Raw genomic sequence first — 16,835 nt, 5'->3', positions numbered from 1 at the left:
TGCAGCACCAGCTGTCCCAGTTACTGGTGGAATGGTGACAAATACCTGGGACCTGCTGTTCTCATGCAGGTATGTTGGACACACACACACACACACACACACACACGCTGCAGAGTGTGCGCCAAAAAAAGTTATACAGGGAAAAAAAATATTCTAAACGCGTTCCTTTAATCCACATCATTTGTTTGCCCAAAACCTTAGCATGACGTGAACATTTAGCTCTAATACAGTAAGTAACAAGGTGCTGATGTGCATCAATCAATAATAATGTCTGCATTTACTGCAAAATTACCTAATTAATCTGCATTTTTTTTGTCATTAATCGCACGCTTTAACTGTTTTTTTTGTTACGCCCCCTGTAGGAAGAAACATTTTTTTCCACCCCCCCCCCCCCACTATAAATACTATAACGTATCCATAAAATCATTATAAGTGCACCTCTGCATAGGATTGTATCATTTTTAACATTAAAGAAAACAAAAAAAGAAAGAAATATAGATCAATTTACAACAAAAAAAACTTTATTAACGCTGTTTTTTAGTCTGTAACAGAATGTATTTAAATTTGCCTTAAATAAAAAAATGTTTTTCCCTATAAATCAGTGTTTCTTAACCATAGTTTGGCCGGCCAAAAGTATACAGCTGGGGCCGCATGGTCAGTTGTAATACCCTTTTCCACCACTTGTGGCAGTAATGACTATATCAAACAAACGGAAGAAGTCTGGAGCTGAAGTCGTAAAGAAGTTTCTTAAGCGCAAAAATTATGACTAAAGTGGTGAAGCTGTGTTTTCATTTGTACTTTAATTTTACTGACAGTTTAGTTAAGAAAAATATATTATTGTTGTTAATTTAGTTAGGATGTATTAATTTTAGCGATGTGTTATTATATGCACATTTATTTTTAATCAGTTTTTATGAGTTCCTTCCTTTGCAATATATTTTTGTAATCAGTCTGACCTAAGCCTTGATAATAATCTTTGTGATTAACACATATTTCAAATCATTTGAAAAGGTTTATCCTGTTGAACTGTAAGTATGTTAAAAATAAATATTGAGTAGCATTAACATCAAGAGTAAAATGACTAATTCAGTGTTAATATTTGAGGTGAAAAAGTTGGGCCCCGAGGTCAAAAAGGTGACGAACCCCTGTCGTAAATTATTTTTCATCTGTTGGTAAATTTCTACCAAGTTTTGTTTTTAATGTTGTCTGATAAGGCTGTTAAAGTCAAAGAGAAGTTTCTTAAGCGCAAGAATTATGACTTAAGCGGTGAAGCTCTATTTTTGTTATTGACAGTTTAGTTAAAAACATATGCATTATTTTGTTTATTTTAGCACATATATTTTTTATTAGTTATTTATGATTTCCTTCTTTTGCAGTATATTTGATTAGTACTTATTTTTATAATCAGTCCAACCTAAGCATTGATAAAAATCGTTGCGACGAACACATGTTTTCATATCATTTGACAAGGTTGTAAACTGTAAGTAGGTTAGATCGAATTATTGAATACAATTAACATCAAAAGTAAGGTTACTAATGCATTGTTAATATTTGAGTGGGCCCCGGGCCCCTTTGTAGTGGAAAAGTTGGGCCCCGAGGGTTAAAAAATGTTAGGACCAACTTGAACCATTCAATACTGAAAAATAGGTTTAAAAAAATGATAATAAATTAAAATTGATCAGGATCATTAACTCAGGAGCACTTTACAAAACAAAAAAGACTAAAACCATTTGGAGTCAGGATTAATGGCTACAGTGAGCACGTTTTGTAGTGCACGCCTTTTGAAGCACGATACTGATAAAGCGAGGGTCACACGCACCAGCACTAATTGAAATATATGTGATTACTCTAATCATGAAACACGTATCACCGCTTCACTGCGTAACCTGAGGGAGTGTGTGTGTGCCGTCAAACAGGCGTACCGCTGGATGATCGACTCCCGGGACGAGTTCACAGAGGAGCGTCTGTCTAAGCTGCAGGACCCCTTCTCCCTCTACCGCTGCCACACCATCATGAACTGCACCAAGACCTGCCCCAAGGTACTTGACAGGGGAACTGCACTTTTTCTTGGAATGTTAGCTATCGTTCACAATCATTATGAAAGACAAGAAGACACATCTACGTTTTATATACACACTGCAAGTACAGTATATATATATATAATGTGGTAACAGACACCTTCATAACTATATGTAATATGTACAATATATACACACTGCAAGTATATATATATATATATATATATATATATATATATATATATATATATACTGTATATAATATGTAGTAACAGACACCTACATAACAATATGTAATATGTACAATATACACACTGCAAGTATATATATAATGTAGTAACAGACACCTTCATAACAATATGTAGTATGTACAATATACACACTGCAAGTATATATATATAATGTAGTAACAGACACCTTCATAACAATATGTCGTATGTACAAAATACACAATGCAAGTATGTACATAATCAGTGTTTCCCCCAGAAAATGTGTTAGTTAAGGTGGTGTCTCTCCGGCGGACGGACCGGGGACGGAGGTGGGTGGGTATAAGGATCGGTGTAACTTGGCCTGTCGCCATCACGTCTCCACCTCAACGCTACCACCACAGCCTGGTGGGCAATAGACTACAGACTGCGGTGAAGTAGGCCGGCTTCGTCGCGTGAAGAAGCCTACAATTTTTGGTTGTGTTTTCCGCTCCATTTGCTGAATGGCGATATACAATATATATCTTGATATTTTTTCCGTAAAGTAAAAACCAAACAGTCCTAGTTACCTGAGATAATAAGTATGTCATTATTATGACTTAATAAGTCAAAATAATGACAAAATAATTACTTACTAAGTCAAATTAATTACTTACTATAAGTAAGCGTTTGCAATAAGCGTTTGAAAAAAAGAGTTAAAAGTGGGGCCACTTGCTGACATATGTTCAACTCCATCCATCCATCCATTTTCTACCGCTTGTCCCTTTTTGGGGTCGCGGGGGGTGCTGGAGCCTATCTCAGCTGCATTCGGGCGGAAGGCGGGGTACACCCTGGACAAGTCGCCACCTCATCACAGGGCCAACACAGATAGACAGACAACATTCCCACTCACATTCACACACTAGGGCCAATTTAGTGTTGCTCGTCATGCTTAATTTATTACAGCATTTGGGAAGCCTGTAGTTGATTTTTATTATGTAAATGTTATATTTTTATCAACATGTGATAGCAGGGACCCTGCCATTCAAAACTAGGCTGCTACATTACTAATGATTAATGTAAAAGAAAGGGCATCTCTATCCTCCTTCAAAACCGCAATAAAAGTACACCTCCAGGCAACTTCAACCCTAAACTAACACCCTCCCCGGATTGTAAATAATCAAATGTTTTTCTTATGCTTTCTGATATCTCTCTCTCTCTATGTCCACTACTTGCTGTACATATCCTACCAAGTCAGTCCTACACTGTTTCAATGTCCATTTCTCTGATGATGCAATTGTTGATGCTGATTGTTGATGACAGAAGTGTTAATACCAACCAAACCTAACCCCCCGCCCCCCTCCAAATATCCCACACCCCGGATTGTAAATAATGTAAATAATTCAATGTATATACTCTGATGATTATCTTGTGTGATGACTGTGTTATGATGTTAGTATATATTTGATAGTATATATCTGTATCATGAATCAATTTAAGTGGACCCCGACTTAAAGGCCTACTGAAACCCACTACTACCGACCACGCAGTCTGATAGTTTATATATCAATGATGAAATCTTAACATTGCAACACATGCCAATACGGCCGGGTTAACTTATAAAGTGCAATTTTAAATTTCCCGCTAAACTTCCGGTTGAAAACGCCTTTGGATGATGACGTATGCGCGTGACGTAGCCAGTGAAACAGGAGTATCGGTAGCCCATTGAAGCCAATACAAAATAGCTCTGTTTTCATTTCATAATTCCACAGTATTCTGGACATCTGTGTTGGTGAATCTTTTGCAATTTGTTTAATGAACAATGGAGACTGCAAAGAAGAAAGTTGTAGGTGGGATCGGTGTATTAGCGGCTGGCTGTAGCAACACAACAAGGAGGACTTACTTGGATAGCAGACGCGCTAGCCGACGCTAGCCGCCAACCGCATCTGTGATCGAGTGAAGTCCTTCGTCGCGCCGTCTATCGCTGGAACGCAGGTGAGCACGGGTGTTGATGAGCAGATGAGGGCTGGCTGGCGTAGGTGGAGCGCTAATGTTTTTATCATAGCTCTGTGAGGTCCGGTTGCTAAGTTGCTAAGTTAGCTTCAGCGTCGTTAGCAACAGCATTGTTAAGCTTTGCCAGGCTGAGAATTATTAACCGTGTAGTTACATGTACATGGTTTAATAGTATTGTTGATCTTCTGTCTATCCTTCCAGTCAGGGATTTATTTATTTTGTTTCTATCTGCATTTGAGCCAGATGCTATCACGTTAGCTCAGTAGCTAAAGAGCTTCGCCGATGTATTGTCGTGGAGATAAAAGTCACTGTGAATGTCCATTTCGCGTTCTCGACTCTCATTTTCAAGAGGATATAGTATCCGAGGTGGTTTAAAATATAAATCCGTGATCCACAATAGAAAAAGGAGAGAGTGTGGAATCCAATGAGCCAGCTTGTACCTAAGTTACGGTCAGAGCGAAAAAAGATATGTCTTGCACTGCATTCTAGTCCGTCACTCTAACGTTCCTCATCCACGAATCTTTCATCCTCGCTCAAATTAATGGGGTAATCGTCGCTTTCTCTGTCCGAATCGCTCTAGCTGCGTTGAAAACAATAGGAAAATATGAGGAGGCGAACAACTGACTACGTCACGCTACTTCCGGTAGGGGCAAGGCTTTTTTTTATCAGAGACCAAAAGTTGCGAACTTTATCGTCGTTGTTCTATAGTAAATCCTTTCAGCAAAAATATGGCAATATCGCGAAATGATCAAGTATGATACAGAATGGATCTGCTATCCCCGTTTAAATAAAAAAATGTCATTTCAGTAGGCCTTTAAACAAGTTGAAAAACTTATTTGGGTGTTACCATTTAGTGGTCAATTGTACGGAATATGTACTTCACTGTGCAATCTACTAATAAAAGTTTCAATCAATCAATCAACTATAGCTGAAAAAATAGTACAATAGCAATAGGAGAGACTATTCATCCCTGAACACCATGGAGTTCATGTAGACTTAATGATGCAGTTACATTATTATATCAACTATCAGAGACAGCTTCAGGAAACTCTTCATTTAACATAACGTCCTTTTTTGCTGCTTCAACACAGCTCAATCAACACAGAAAAAGGTCAAGTGAAATAACTTCGTTGTTAACTGTAAGTCAATAATGCTTGTCTTTCTCTCAGAAAGACAGAGCTTTGCTGTCCGTAACACACGCACGCACGCACACACAGTGAGTTAACGTTACTCTAAAAGCTAATTAGCCTTCACCTCAAGGACTGCGACCGAGCTGAGCTGCCGCTTATGTTTCTTTTCTTTTTTTTCATTTTATTTTTATTGGCATCCAGCATCAGACATTCCTATCCATTACATCATATTCACATACATCTTATATCTGTTGTTGTCTGCCCTAAATGTCCAAATGTTTTTTGTTTATATCCCAACCATACCACCCACCACCCCCCCGAAAAGAAAGTAACAGCAAAAACAACAACAACAAAGTAATATCTACAAATACAACAATTGAATAAACAAAAAATAAATTATAATACATTAATAATAATCAGAAATAAAATAATTTAAAAATATATCAACAGATACATATATGTATATATATACACACACATATACATACATACATACCTGTACACATATAGAGAGTAATCCTTTTTTTTTTTTTTGAGCAGTACAATCACTAATTCGAAAAATTAAAGTCAGGTTTATGGGGCGTGACATAATTGACCCAGTTTTCCCAGTATGAAGTAAATTTTTCCAATTTATAATTAATAAAGGCAGTTATCTTCTCCATTTTATATATGTCCATTGTGATTTCCATCCATTGCTTCAAAGTTGGGCTATCCTGGGATATCCATTTCCTAGTAATGGTCTTTTTACAGGCCACCAGTAGAATATTCATTAAGTGTTTATCTTTCTTCAGCCAGTCCTGAGGTACATGTCCAAAAAACAAAGTTTTACTTTCAAGGGGTATTTCACGTTTGAAAATATCCTGTAGAGCTTGGTGTATCTCTTTCCAATAGTCCTTTATGATGGAGCAGTCCCAGAAAACATGGTGGTGGTTTGCATTTGAATTCCCACAATTTCTCCAGCTGGCAGGGGAGTTGTTATCATAGTGACACTTCTGAGAAGGTGTAATAAAAAATCTGATCAAACTTTTCCAGCCAAACTCCCTCCACTTGGGTGAGCTGGTACAAGTCCATTGATATTTCCATATTATTGTCCATTCTTCCTCAGATATAGTTATCCCTCCTTCCTTCTCCCATTTTATTTTAATATATGAAGTTGAATATGATTTCATATTCAACAGACCCTTATACAAGCATGAAATACTTCTATCAATTGTTTCTGAATTGTAGGCTTTTGTAAACAATTCAATCAAACATATACTCGTCTTTGTAACACTTTTCACCTTCATATTAACAAAATGTCGCAACTGCAAATATCGATAGAAGTCTTGGTTTTGTAATATATATGTCCTTTTAATAGTTTCAAAACTATGCATGTTTTCATCTTTCATTACACTACATAAAGCTGTTATACCCTTAGATATCCAGTCCTTAAATCTTGAGTCTAATTTATTAGGTGTAAACTCTGTATCATAGGCACACCATTTAAGAACTGCAATATCACTCTCGAGTTTGTATTCCTTTATAATCATTTTCCACACTTTAAGGGTCCATTTCACCCATGGGTTATCAGTGTTATTTATGTGGGTCTGTAAATTGCTATCCGCCAGGATTGCTTGTATGGGGATGGAGGGCATTTCTTCTTCAATAATTTTCCATTGAGCAATGTATGACGGGTTGCACCAGCATATCACTGCTCTCATCTGGGCTGCAAAATAATAATCTCGGAGGCAAGGTAAACCCCATCCTCCCTTTTGTTTGACCAATTGTAAAGTTTTGAGACGAACTCTTGGCCTTTTACTTTGCCATATATACCTTGATAGCATTTTGTCCCATTCATTGAATTGGTTGTGGTTAATCTCTATTGGCAGGGTTTGAAATAGGTACAGCAATCTTGGCAGTACATTCATTTTGATGGAATCAATTCTAGAACTAAGGCTAAAAAAAGGAATTAAGTTCCATCTTGCTATGACATCTTTTATTTTTTTATGTATGGGTAGATAATTGTATTCTGATAATTTTGTTAGATCTTTTGGTAAATTAATGCCCAGGTATTTAAAAGACTCTGTTTGCCATATCAAAGGGTAACTACTTCTGATTTCTCCTGGTGGGTTATAATTATATGAGAGTAGATGGGTTTTACCTATATTAATTTTATATCCTGATAGTTGACCATACAGTTCAAATGATTGCATTAATTTAGGGAGCGAGTATGTTGGGTGTCCGATGTAGACCAAACTGTCATCCGCATAGCAGGCCAATTTATACTCTCTTCCTTTAATCAAGATTCCCTTAATATCTTCATTTTGTCTGATAGACTGAGCTAATGGCTCCAGATATAATGCAAAGAGTAATGGTGACCATACACATCCCTGTCTAGAGCCCCTTTCTAGGGTAAAACTGTTTGATAAATATCCATTGACCTTAATCCTAGCAGTAGGATTGTTATATAGTGCCTGTATAGTTTTAATGATTGTATCCTGAAAGCCAAATTTATGTAGAACTCTGTAAACAAAATTCCAATTAACCGAATCAAAGGCCTTTTCAGCATCCACACTTATAACAATTGCTTCAATGTTTTTTCTTTGTATATGATCCATAATATGTAGTGTCTTTCTTATATTGTCTTGTGTTTGTCGTTGATGTATAAAACTTGTTTGATCATTATGTATCAATATAGGTAAGAAATGTTCTAATCGTTTGGCCATAATGGAAGTAAATAATTTATAATCTACATTGAGAACCGATATTGGCCTGTAAGATCCACATTCAATTATATCCTTGCCTTCTTTTGGTATAGCTGAGATAACTGCCTCTCTCCAACTAAGTGGCGTTTGTGCCTTTTTTAAGACCCAATTCAATGTGGGGAGTAAAACAGGTATTAATTTTTTTTTAAATTCCTTATACCACTCTGCCGTGTAACCGTCTGATCCTGGCGATTTACTTAGTTTAAGCCTATTAATTGCAACTTTTAATTCATTTTCAGTTATTTCTGCAGATATTGTTTGGTTTTGTTTTTCATCTAAAATAGGTAAATCCAGGGAGTTCAGGAAGCTGTCAATTTGGGTTATGCTCCTACTAGAGACCTCAGAGTATAAAGTTTTATAAAAATGTTCGAAGGCTTCCTGAATTTCGTTTGGTTTAGTTTTTATCTCTTTTGTTCTTGGATCCCTGATTTTATGTATTGTGTTTTCCGCTATCTTTTTTTTTAGTTTCCAGGCCAATATTTTCATAGACTTAGAGCCACTTTCATAGTGTCTCTGTTTCAAGGACATTAGATTTTTTTTATTTCTTGTGTGGCCAAACTGTTAATTTCATTCCTAGTATTTCTTATTTCCCTTAATGTATCCTGTGCCAAATCTAGTTTGTGTTTTCTTTCTAATTCTTTTAGTTTTTTTATTAAGTCATTTGATTTTGTATTCTCATTTTTTTTCTTAAATGAAGATATTGCTATAATTTTCCCTCTTAAAACAGCCTTCAGGGTATCCCATAACATGGGAGGCGAAACCTCTCCTGTGTCATTGAACTCCAAGAAGAGATTAATTTCAGATTGAATTTGTGTTTTTTGCCCTCAGATTAAAGTCAATAGATAGGTATATAGGTGCATGGTCACTTAAATCTATCGTCCCAATTTCACAGGTACATATTTTATCTTTATCCTTTCCAAATGTTAGAAAATAATCTATTCTTGTATAAAGACAGTGTGGCGCAGAGAAATAAGTATAATCCCTTCTGTCTGGAAAAAAGTCTCGCCATATGTCAATTAAGCCTACTTCCTCAAAAAGTGTGTTTACTTTCTTATAAAGGGGTTTAACGTTATGTATTTTTGTACTAGATGAGTCCAATTTTGGCTGTAGATATATATTTAAATCCCCACCACAAATCAAAAAACCTTCGGTTTCCGTTACCATAATATTGGTGATTTTTTGCAGTGTGTATATATATATATATATATGTATATATATATATATATATATAATGTACACCTTCATAACAATATGTAATATGTTTTATGTACACACTGCAAGTATATATATAATGTAGTAACAGACACCTTCATAACAATATGTAAAATGTACAACATACACATTGCAAGTATTTATATAATGTAGTAACAGACACCTTCATAACAATATATAATATGTACAATATACACACTGCAAGTACCGTATTTTTCAGAGTATAAGTCGCTCCGGAGTATAAGTCGCACCAGCCGAAAATGCACAATAAAGAAGGAAAAAAACATATAAAAGTCGCACTGGAGTATAAGTCGCATTTTTGGGGGAAATGTATTTGATACCAGTCTGTGGAGGACAGACAAAAGCTGGTACGTAAACTTCCAGCAGGCGGAACGGTTCTGTTCAACAAATAAAATGTGTGTTTGCCCAGTTATTGCACCATTTTGTGTGTGTGTGGTGACTTACCCTTTGACTTGGGGGCTGCATTAGGATTACAAATATTTGGCCGACTGCATGTAAAGTAACAATATATATATATATATATATATATATATATATATATATATATATATATATATATATATATATATATATATATATATATATATATATATATATATATATATATATATATATATATATATATATATATATATATATATAGCCTATACATATGTGTGTACACACATATAATATAATTGTATATTAAGATTGTTTAGTTCCGTGATGGCCTCCTTAAAGTGTTGTCATAAATTAGAAATATCAAGCAGCTAAAATGCACCAAGCATGGATTAGTGTGGAGAGTGTTTTGCATTTTTCCCATCATGCTTTGTAATGAATTTAAATATCCACAAAGTTCAGTGAGCATGTTGTGTTATGTGTGATCTTGTGTGTTGACGTATTGTGTTGACTAGGGAAGGTCGTTTGCATTGGGTCATATAGGTGAATGCTGCGCAAAATTTAGTTCAGAGCAGGATTAAAGGTCATTGCTTGCATTGTCCAGTTGATGGCGACAAAATGGCAGCATTCCATGCAGTCTTTTAAAATGACTGCAGTCTCACCGCGAGTACGAAACCTTATTGAACTCATGATGTTTCGCAGGCCAAATTGAAGACGTCGGCACTGCGGGCCGTAGTTTGTACACCCCTGGCCTATACATATATACAGGACTGTCTCAGAAAATTAGAATATTGTGATAAAGGTCTTTATTTTCTGTAATGCAATTAAAAAAACCAAAATGTCATACATTCTGGATTCATTACACATCAACTGAAATATTGCAAGCCTTTTATTATTTTAATATTGCTGATTATGGCATACAGCTTAAGAAAACTCAAAAATCGTATCTCAAAAAATTAGAATATTTCTTCAGACCAAGTAAAAAAAAAAGATTTATAACAGCAAAACAAAATCAAACATTTGAAAATGTCAATTAATGCACTCAGTACTTGGTTGGGAATCTACATATAACATACACATTGCAAGTATTTATATAATGTAGTAACAGACACCTTCATAACAATATATAATATGTACAATATACACACTGCAAGTACCGTATTTTTCAGAGTATAAGTCGCTCCGGAGTATAAGTCGCACCAGCCGAAAATGCACAATAAAGAAGGAAAAAAACATATAAAAGTCGCACTGGATTATAAGTCGCATTTTTGGGGGAAATGTATTTGATAAAACCCAACACCAAGAATAGACATTTGAAAGGCAATTTAAAATAAATAAAGAATAGTGAACAACAGGCTGAATAAGTGTATGTTATATGATGCATAAATAACCAACTGAGAACGTGCCTGGTACGTTAACGTAACATATTATGGTAAGAGTCATTCAAATAACTATAACATATAGAACATGCTATATGTTTACCAAACAATATGTCACTCCTAATCGCTAAATCCGATGAAATCTTATACGTCTAGTCTCTTACGTGAATGAGCTAAATAATATTATTTGATATTTTACGGTAATGTGTTAATAATTTCACACATAAGTCGCTCCTGAGTATAAGTCGCACCCCCGGCCAAACTATGAAAAAAACTGTGACTTATAGTCCGAAAAATATGGTATATATATAATGTAGTAACAGACACCTTCATAACAATATGTAATATGTACAATATTTACCCTATTTTGGTCATTTTAATCATTGATTTCTTCAGCGCATTTTTTTCCGTTTCCATAGCAGCGTGCTCCCGACTTCTGGCAACTAAGGTGTATGTGCGTGTTCTAATCATGGCAGACTTGGTAACAAACAACGAAGACGACTATTTTTGGACAAATGAAGATACACCTGCTTATGTTTTTGAGTCTGAATATATTGAGGATGGACTGCTGCTTATAGAAGCCAGCAAGAAGGAAGAGTGAGACGTTGGAGCAGACGGAAGCCGAGAGAGTGAGATGAAAGTCACTTTGACGCTGTAAATGTGGAATTTTGAAGCCAAGCTATTTTGACATAAATGGAGTGCTTACCCAAATAAACCGGGAAAAAATGTCCCCGGCCAGCTGGACCAAACACACAACTATCCATGGAGTGAGTCACACTTTATATTGATCATGACACGCGCAGCACGTCGTGTATGTTAGTACAACTACAGCACATACAAACAAAACATGAAATAATCCTTTACAGATACTGTAATATGATTGTTCATGTTTGTCACTCAGTACAGATTGGTGTCCTATCACAGTGTTGTGTAATACAAACGCAGACGTAAAAGCTAGCTTGTCTCTTTCGGTAGTTAGCTTTTACGGCTAATACCGTAGCACGCCGATGTGTTAGTACGGTAGAAAAAGAGTTCCTCAGTGTTCTCTCTTACAATAACAATGCCGCTACAGTTTGGTTATTATACAGGTTACAGAATGTAAATGAAGTATTGTTGACGCTTTTTGAATGCATTTTTAAAGTGATTTAGAACTGATTGCTACCATTAGCTACATTGCTACCTACCTAGAACGAGATGCTTTATACGTGTTAGAATGCAAAAAAAGAAAATACTTTTGTGTTCTTGTCTCTCATAATGATTGTGAACGATAAGCTAAAAAGTGCAGTTCCCCTTGAAACGCAAACGTACTCTTTCCGCTGCTTTCTCGCTCACGTTCCTCCGCGCTCTCCGCAGGGACTCAATCCGGGGAAGGCCATCGCAGAGATCAAGAAAATGATGGCCACTTACAAGGAGAAGAAAGCTGCGGTGTCGTGAGAGCCGGACCAAAACCGAAGCACTTCTTTTATCTTTGCCAGATTCATTTTCACATCTCGGGGGCCGAGATCAAAGCTGCAGGGCCAACTTTCAACCTCTCCTGTCAAATAATAATAACACATCATCCAAAAGCCTCCATGATAGCGAAGGATAACCCACACAAGATGGCGGAAGTAGCTTAGTGCAGATGCCTCCAAAGTCTGGGGTCATAGTGGAGCATGGATTTTTCATTAGCTCTCTACACCAATCGACATAAGTTTGGCTTGCACTACACGTCATTTGTGTCCGCGTGTGATGAAATATAACCACATTTTCACAGTAGGTACCTCAATTTTTTCATTTAGGGTAGTGTAAAACACCGCAGACTGCTCGGCAGTTGATCACATTTAGACAAACCATTTACTCTACACTCCATCATATCTATGGACAATTTAATTCAAGCCAGTGCCTCTCAATTATTTCCTGAAGAAGAAAACATTTTGCCCCTCCCCCCACTCTCTGCCCCGACTATAAACAGTATAATTTGTCTATGAAATGGTTATAAGTACACCTCTGCTTAACATTGTATCCTTTTTAACATCAAATTTAATCAAAGAATAACTTTATTAATACTGTTTTTTTTTTAATTCAAAGTGCAACAATTGGCCTGAAATTATACAACCTATAATTTACATTTTTTTAAATTTTTCGACCAACTTTGAAAACAGAAAAATAAAATGAAATGAACTCAATAAATACTACATTCAAATTAATTAGCAACATAACCCCAGGAGCACATTATATTAAACACTTAAATCTAAAATAGAACAATTTGCTGATTTTTAATAATCAAAATGAGGAAGTCCGGATTAATGGCGGCGGGGAGCACGTTTTGTAGTGCACAGCTTTTCGAAGCGGGGTTTGAAGGATTCTACCGCATGATACTGATGAAGCATGTTCCCCAGGAGCTTTGAGAAGAACTGAATGAACCTATCATGCAAATCCAAACCAGCAAAGGTACCGGTACACACAAACTCCACACAAAAACTGGAACAGTTCTACCATATAAGTAAACGTAATTATGCTGTAAATAATTACATCATATATGTACTCATTAAATGTGTTCTGTCATTACTCTACTATATTTATGTTTCCTTATTTTGGTCACAACAAAAAATTGAATAGTATACATTAATAGCCCACAACCTATGTAACCTAACTCAGTGTTTTTCAACCTTTTTTGAGCCAAGGCACATTTTTTGCGTTGAAAAAATCCGGAGGCACACCACCAGTAGAAATCACAAAAAAACGAAACTCAGTTGACAGTAAAAACTCATTGTCGCAATTGTTGGACATGACTTTAAACCATAACCAACCATGCATCACTATAGCTCTTGTCTCAAAGTAGGTGTACTGTCACCACCTGTCACATCACGCCCTGACTTATTTGGAGTTTTTTGCGGTTTTCCTGTGTGTAGTGTTTTAGTTCTTGTCTTGCGCTCCTATTTTGGTGGCTTTTCCTCTTTTTTTGATATTTTCCTGTAGCAGTTTCATGTTTTCCTTTGAGCGATGTTTCCCGCATCTACTTTGTTTTAGCAATCAAGAATATTTCAGTTGTTTTTATCCTTCTTTGTGGGTACATTGTTGATTGTCATGTCATGTTTGGATGTACATTGTGGACGCCGTCTTTGCGCCACATTAAGTCTTTGCTCCACAGTAAGTCTTTGCTCCACAGTAAGTCTTTGCTCCACAGTAAGTCTTTGCTGTCGTCCAGCATTCTGTTTTTGTTTACTTTGTAGCCAGTTCAGTTTTAGTTTCGTTTTGCATAGCCTTCCCTAAGCTTCAATGCCTTTTCTCAGGGGCACTCACCTTTTGTTTATTTTTGGTTTAAGCATTAGACACCTTTTTACCTGCACACTGCCTCTCTGTTTCTGACATCTACAAAGCAATTAGCTACCTGCTGCCACCTACTGGTATGGAAGAGTATTACACGGTTACTCTGCCGAGCTCTAGACAGCACCGACACTCAACAACAACACATCATTTGCAAACTATAATTACTGGTTTGCAAAAAATATTTTTAACCCAAATAGGTGAATTTAGATAATCTCCCACGGCACACCAGACTGTATCTCACAGCACACTAGTGTGCCGCGGCACAGTGGTTGAAAAACACTGACCTGATTTACTTTGGTACATTTTATGTAGTAATGAAACATGTTATACAAATATTAACAATATATATTTTTTTAATTAAGCACTTTCAATACATTTCAATATTTTCAAGTATCCACCAATCGTCTGTATACAAATAGATCATACAAAAAAATGGGCTAATCCATTCATCCATCCATCCATTTCTACCGCCTGTCCCTTCCGGGGTCGCAGGGGGTGCTAATCAGTGTAAATACCTCCATTAAGTGCAATATTTTAAGGGCTTTTCTATTGTAACTATTATCCAAGAGCTAATTAAATAAATTAACTAATTGTGCTATTGTGCTAACACGCATTTTTGGTTACCGTAAACCAGGGGTCACCAACGCGGTGCCCGCGGGCACCAGGTCGCCCGTAAGGACCAGACGAGTCGCCCGCTGGCCTGTTCTAAAAAAAATAAAAAAATAAAAATATTATTATTTTTTTAAAAATTAAATCTACATAGAAAAAACACAAGATACACTTTCAATCAGTGCATCAACCCAAACAACCTCCCCCATGCACACTCATCCACACCCCACTCACACAAAAGGGGTTATTTCTTTCTGCTACCAATATTCTGGTTCCCACAACATAGACAACACATCTGCAAGGGACACAGTCCCTGAAGCACACATGATTGTATAGGCTGCTGGTCCACTAACATTTTCATTAATTACTATTTTTTATGTAATTATTGTTATATTGTTTTACTTTCTTTTTTATCCAAGAAAATGTTTTTTATTTATTTATCTTATTTTATTTTATTTTTTTAAAAAGGGCCTTATCTTCAACAGACCAGGTTGTCAATGAAATTAGATTTGTTTAAAGGGTTTTTTAAACCAGGCCCAGTCCAGATAATGTCCAAGTCGGACTCAGCAACACAAACCTTCATTCATGTACACAGAAAAAAATTAGGGAACACAACAGATTGCATATAATTTATAAACAAAATTACATTTTCAAAATAAGCATTTATGTACAGTCCAGATTATGTCCAGGTCACTCAAATGAGGGAACACAACAACAGATATCATATAATCTATAAACATAATTATACTTTCAAAATAAGCCTTTGAGGACTTCTCATCTTTTTTTTAATGTTTTTTGGCATCATTATCGTTTTCAACCATGTAACTTTCTAAAGTTAGAAAATACTAAATAAATGTTTTAAAGAAAGTAATACTAAGGGAATATCTGTTTTTGGCCTTAAAAATAAACATTTTACCGAGTACTATAATTAAATTGACTAAATCATGATTGTCAATGAACTCTCCTAAAATAACAGAAACCACATTAAGCTTCATAAACAAACCAATCCTTAAACACATTTTTTCAACTTCCACCCAAAACAAAGACACAATATGACAATACCAAAACAAATGCAGGGTGGATTCAGGCTCCTGACAACAAAATCGGCAATCATCTGACTCTCTCATATTCCATAATTTTAACATTTTCCCTGTGGGTAAGAAGTTATAAATAATTTTAATTTGAAAATAACGATTTTGCACATCGATAGTGGTTTTATAGATTAGTTTGAATATGGCATCCCATGGCAACGGGCAGTCAAAAAAGTCTCTTTTTTCTGGCACATAAAATTGATCACAAGACTGTCTTAGAAGTGATCATTTGAAAATGTTCAATTTGAAAAATGTGCACTTAGAGAAAATATAAAAATAAAGTGTTGCATATTGATATTTATCTGTTTCTATATATATTTATTGTGAGAAATCATTAAGATGATCAGTGAATCCACAAAGATAAATATCAGTAATTATTAATAATAACAGAGTTAAAGGTAAATTGAGCAAATTGGCTACTTCTGGCAATTTATTTAAGTGTGTATCTAACTGGTAGCCCTTCGCATTAATCAGTACCCAAGAAGTAGCCCTTGGTTTCAAAAAGGTTGGTGACCCCTGCCGTAAACAGAGCAAGTTTTGCACCTCGTCGCTTTCCGTAGACCCATGTCGCGTCTTGACGACGTCAGCCATGTTTTGTTGCGGGGCGGGCAGCACGGCGTAAATAAATGTTCGGCTATCATCCGGACCGAGGCAGCGGCGGCGGCACAGGTAAATCCATTTTTTTCGATGCGAGTTAATTTTGTGTTCCATTCTGAAATGTTTTACAAAAAGAAGTGTAAGGTAGC

At 36.0% G+C, this 16,835-nt stretch overlaps 1 protein-coding gene across 1 annotated transcript in view; it reads left to right on the top strand.

The window, feature by feature from the left end:
- LOC133656235 (succinate dehydrogenase [ubiquinone] iron-sulfur subunit, mitochondrial-like) overlaps positions 1-15,021 on the top strand; it is a 51,615-nt gene extending 36,594 nt beyond the window's left edge. Inside the window, exons 6-8 of the mRNA XM_062057174.1 lie at positions 1-69; positions 1,917-2,039; positions 12,434-15,021. The exon at positions 1-69 is cut by the window's left edge and continues 33 nt beyond it. Of these exons, the coding sequence (XP_061913158.1) occupies positions 1-69; positions 1,917-2,039; positions 12,434-12,514 (273 nt within the window). The 3' untranslated portion in view covers positions 12,515-15,021. The remainder of the gene's footprint in view (positions 70-1,916; positions 2,040-12,433) is intronic.
- The last annotated feature ends 1,814 nt before the right edge of the window (positions 15,022-16,835 follow it).

This window comes from Entelurus aequoreus, linkage group LG01, assembly GCF_033978785.1.
Source record: "Entelurus aequoreus isolate RoL-2023_Sb linkage group LG01, RoL_Eaeq_v1.1, whole genome shotgun sequence".
In the NCBI taxonomy this organism is placed as follows: Eukaryota; Metazoa; Chordata; class Actinopteri; order Syngnathiformes; family Syngnathidae; genus Entelurus; species Entelurus aequoreus.
This window is presented reverse-complemented; position numbering and strand designations above follow the sequence as displayed.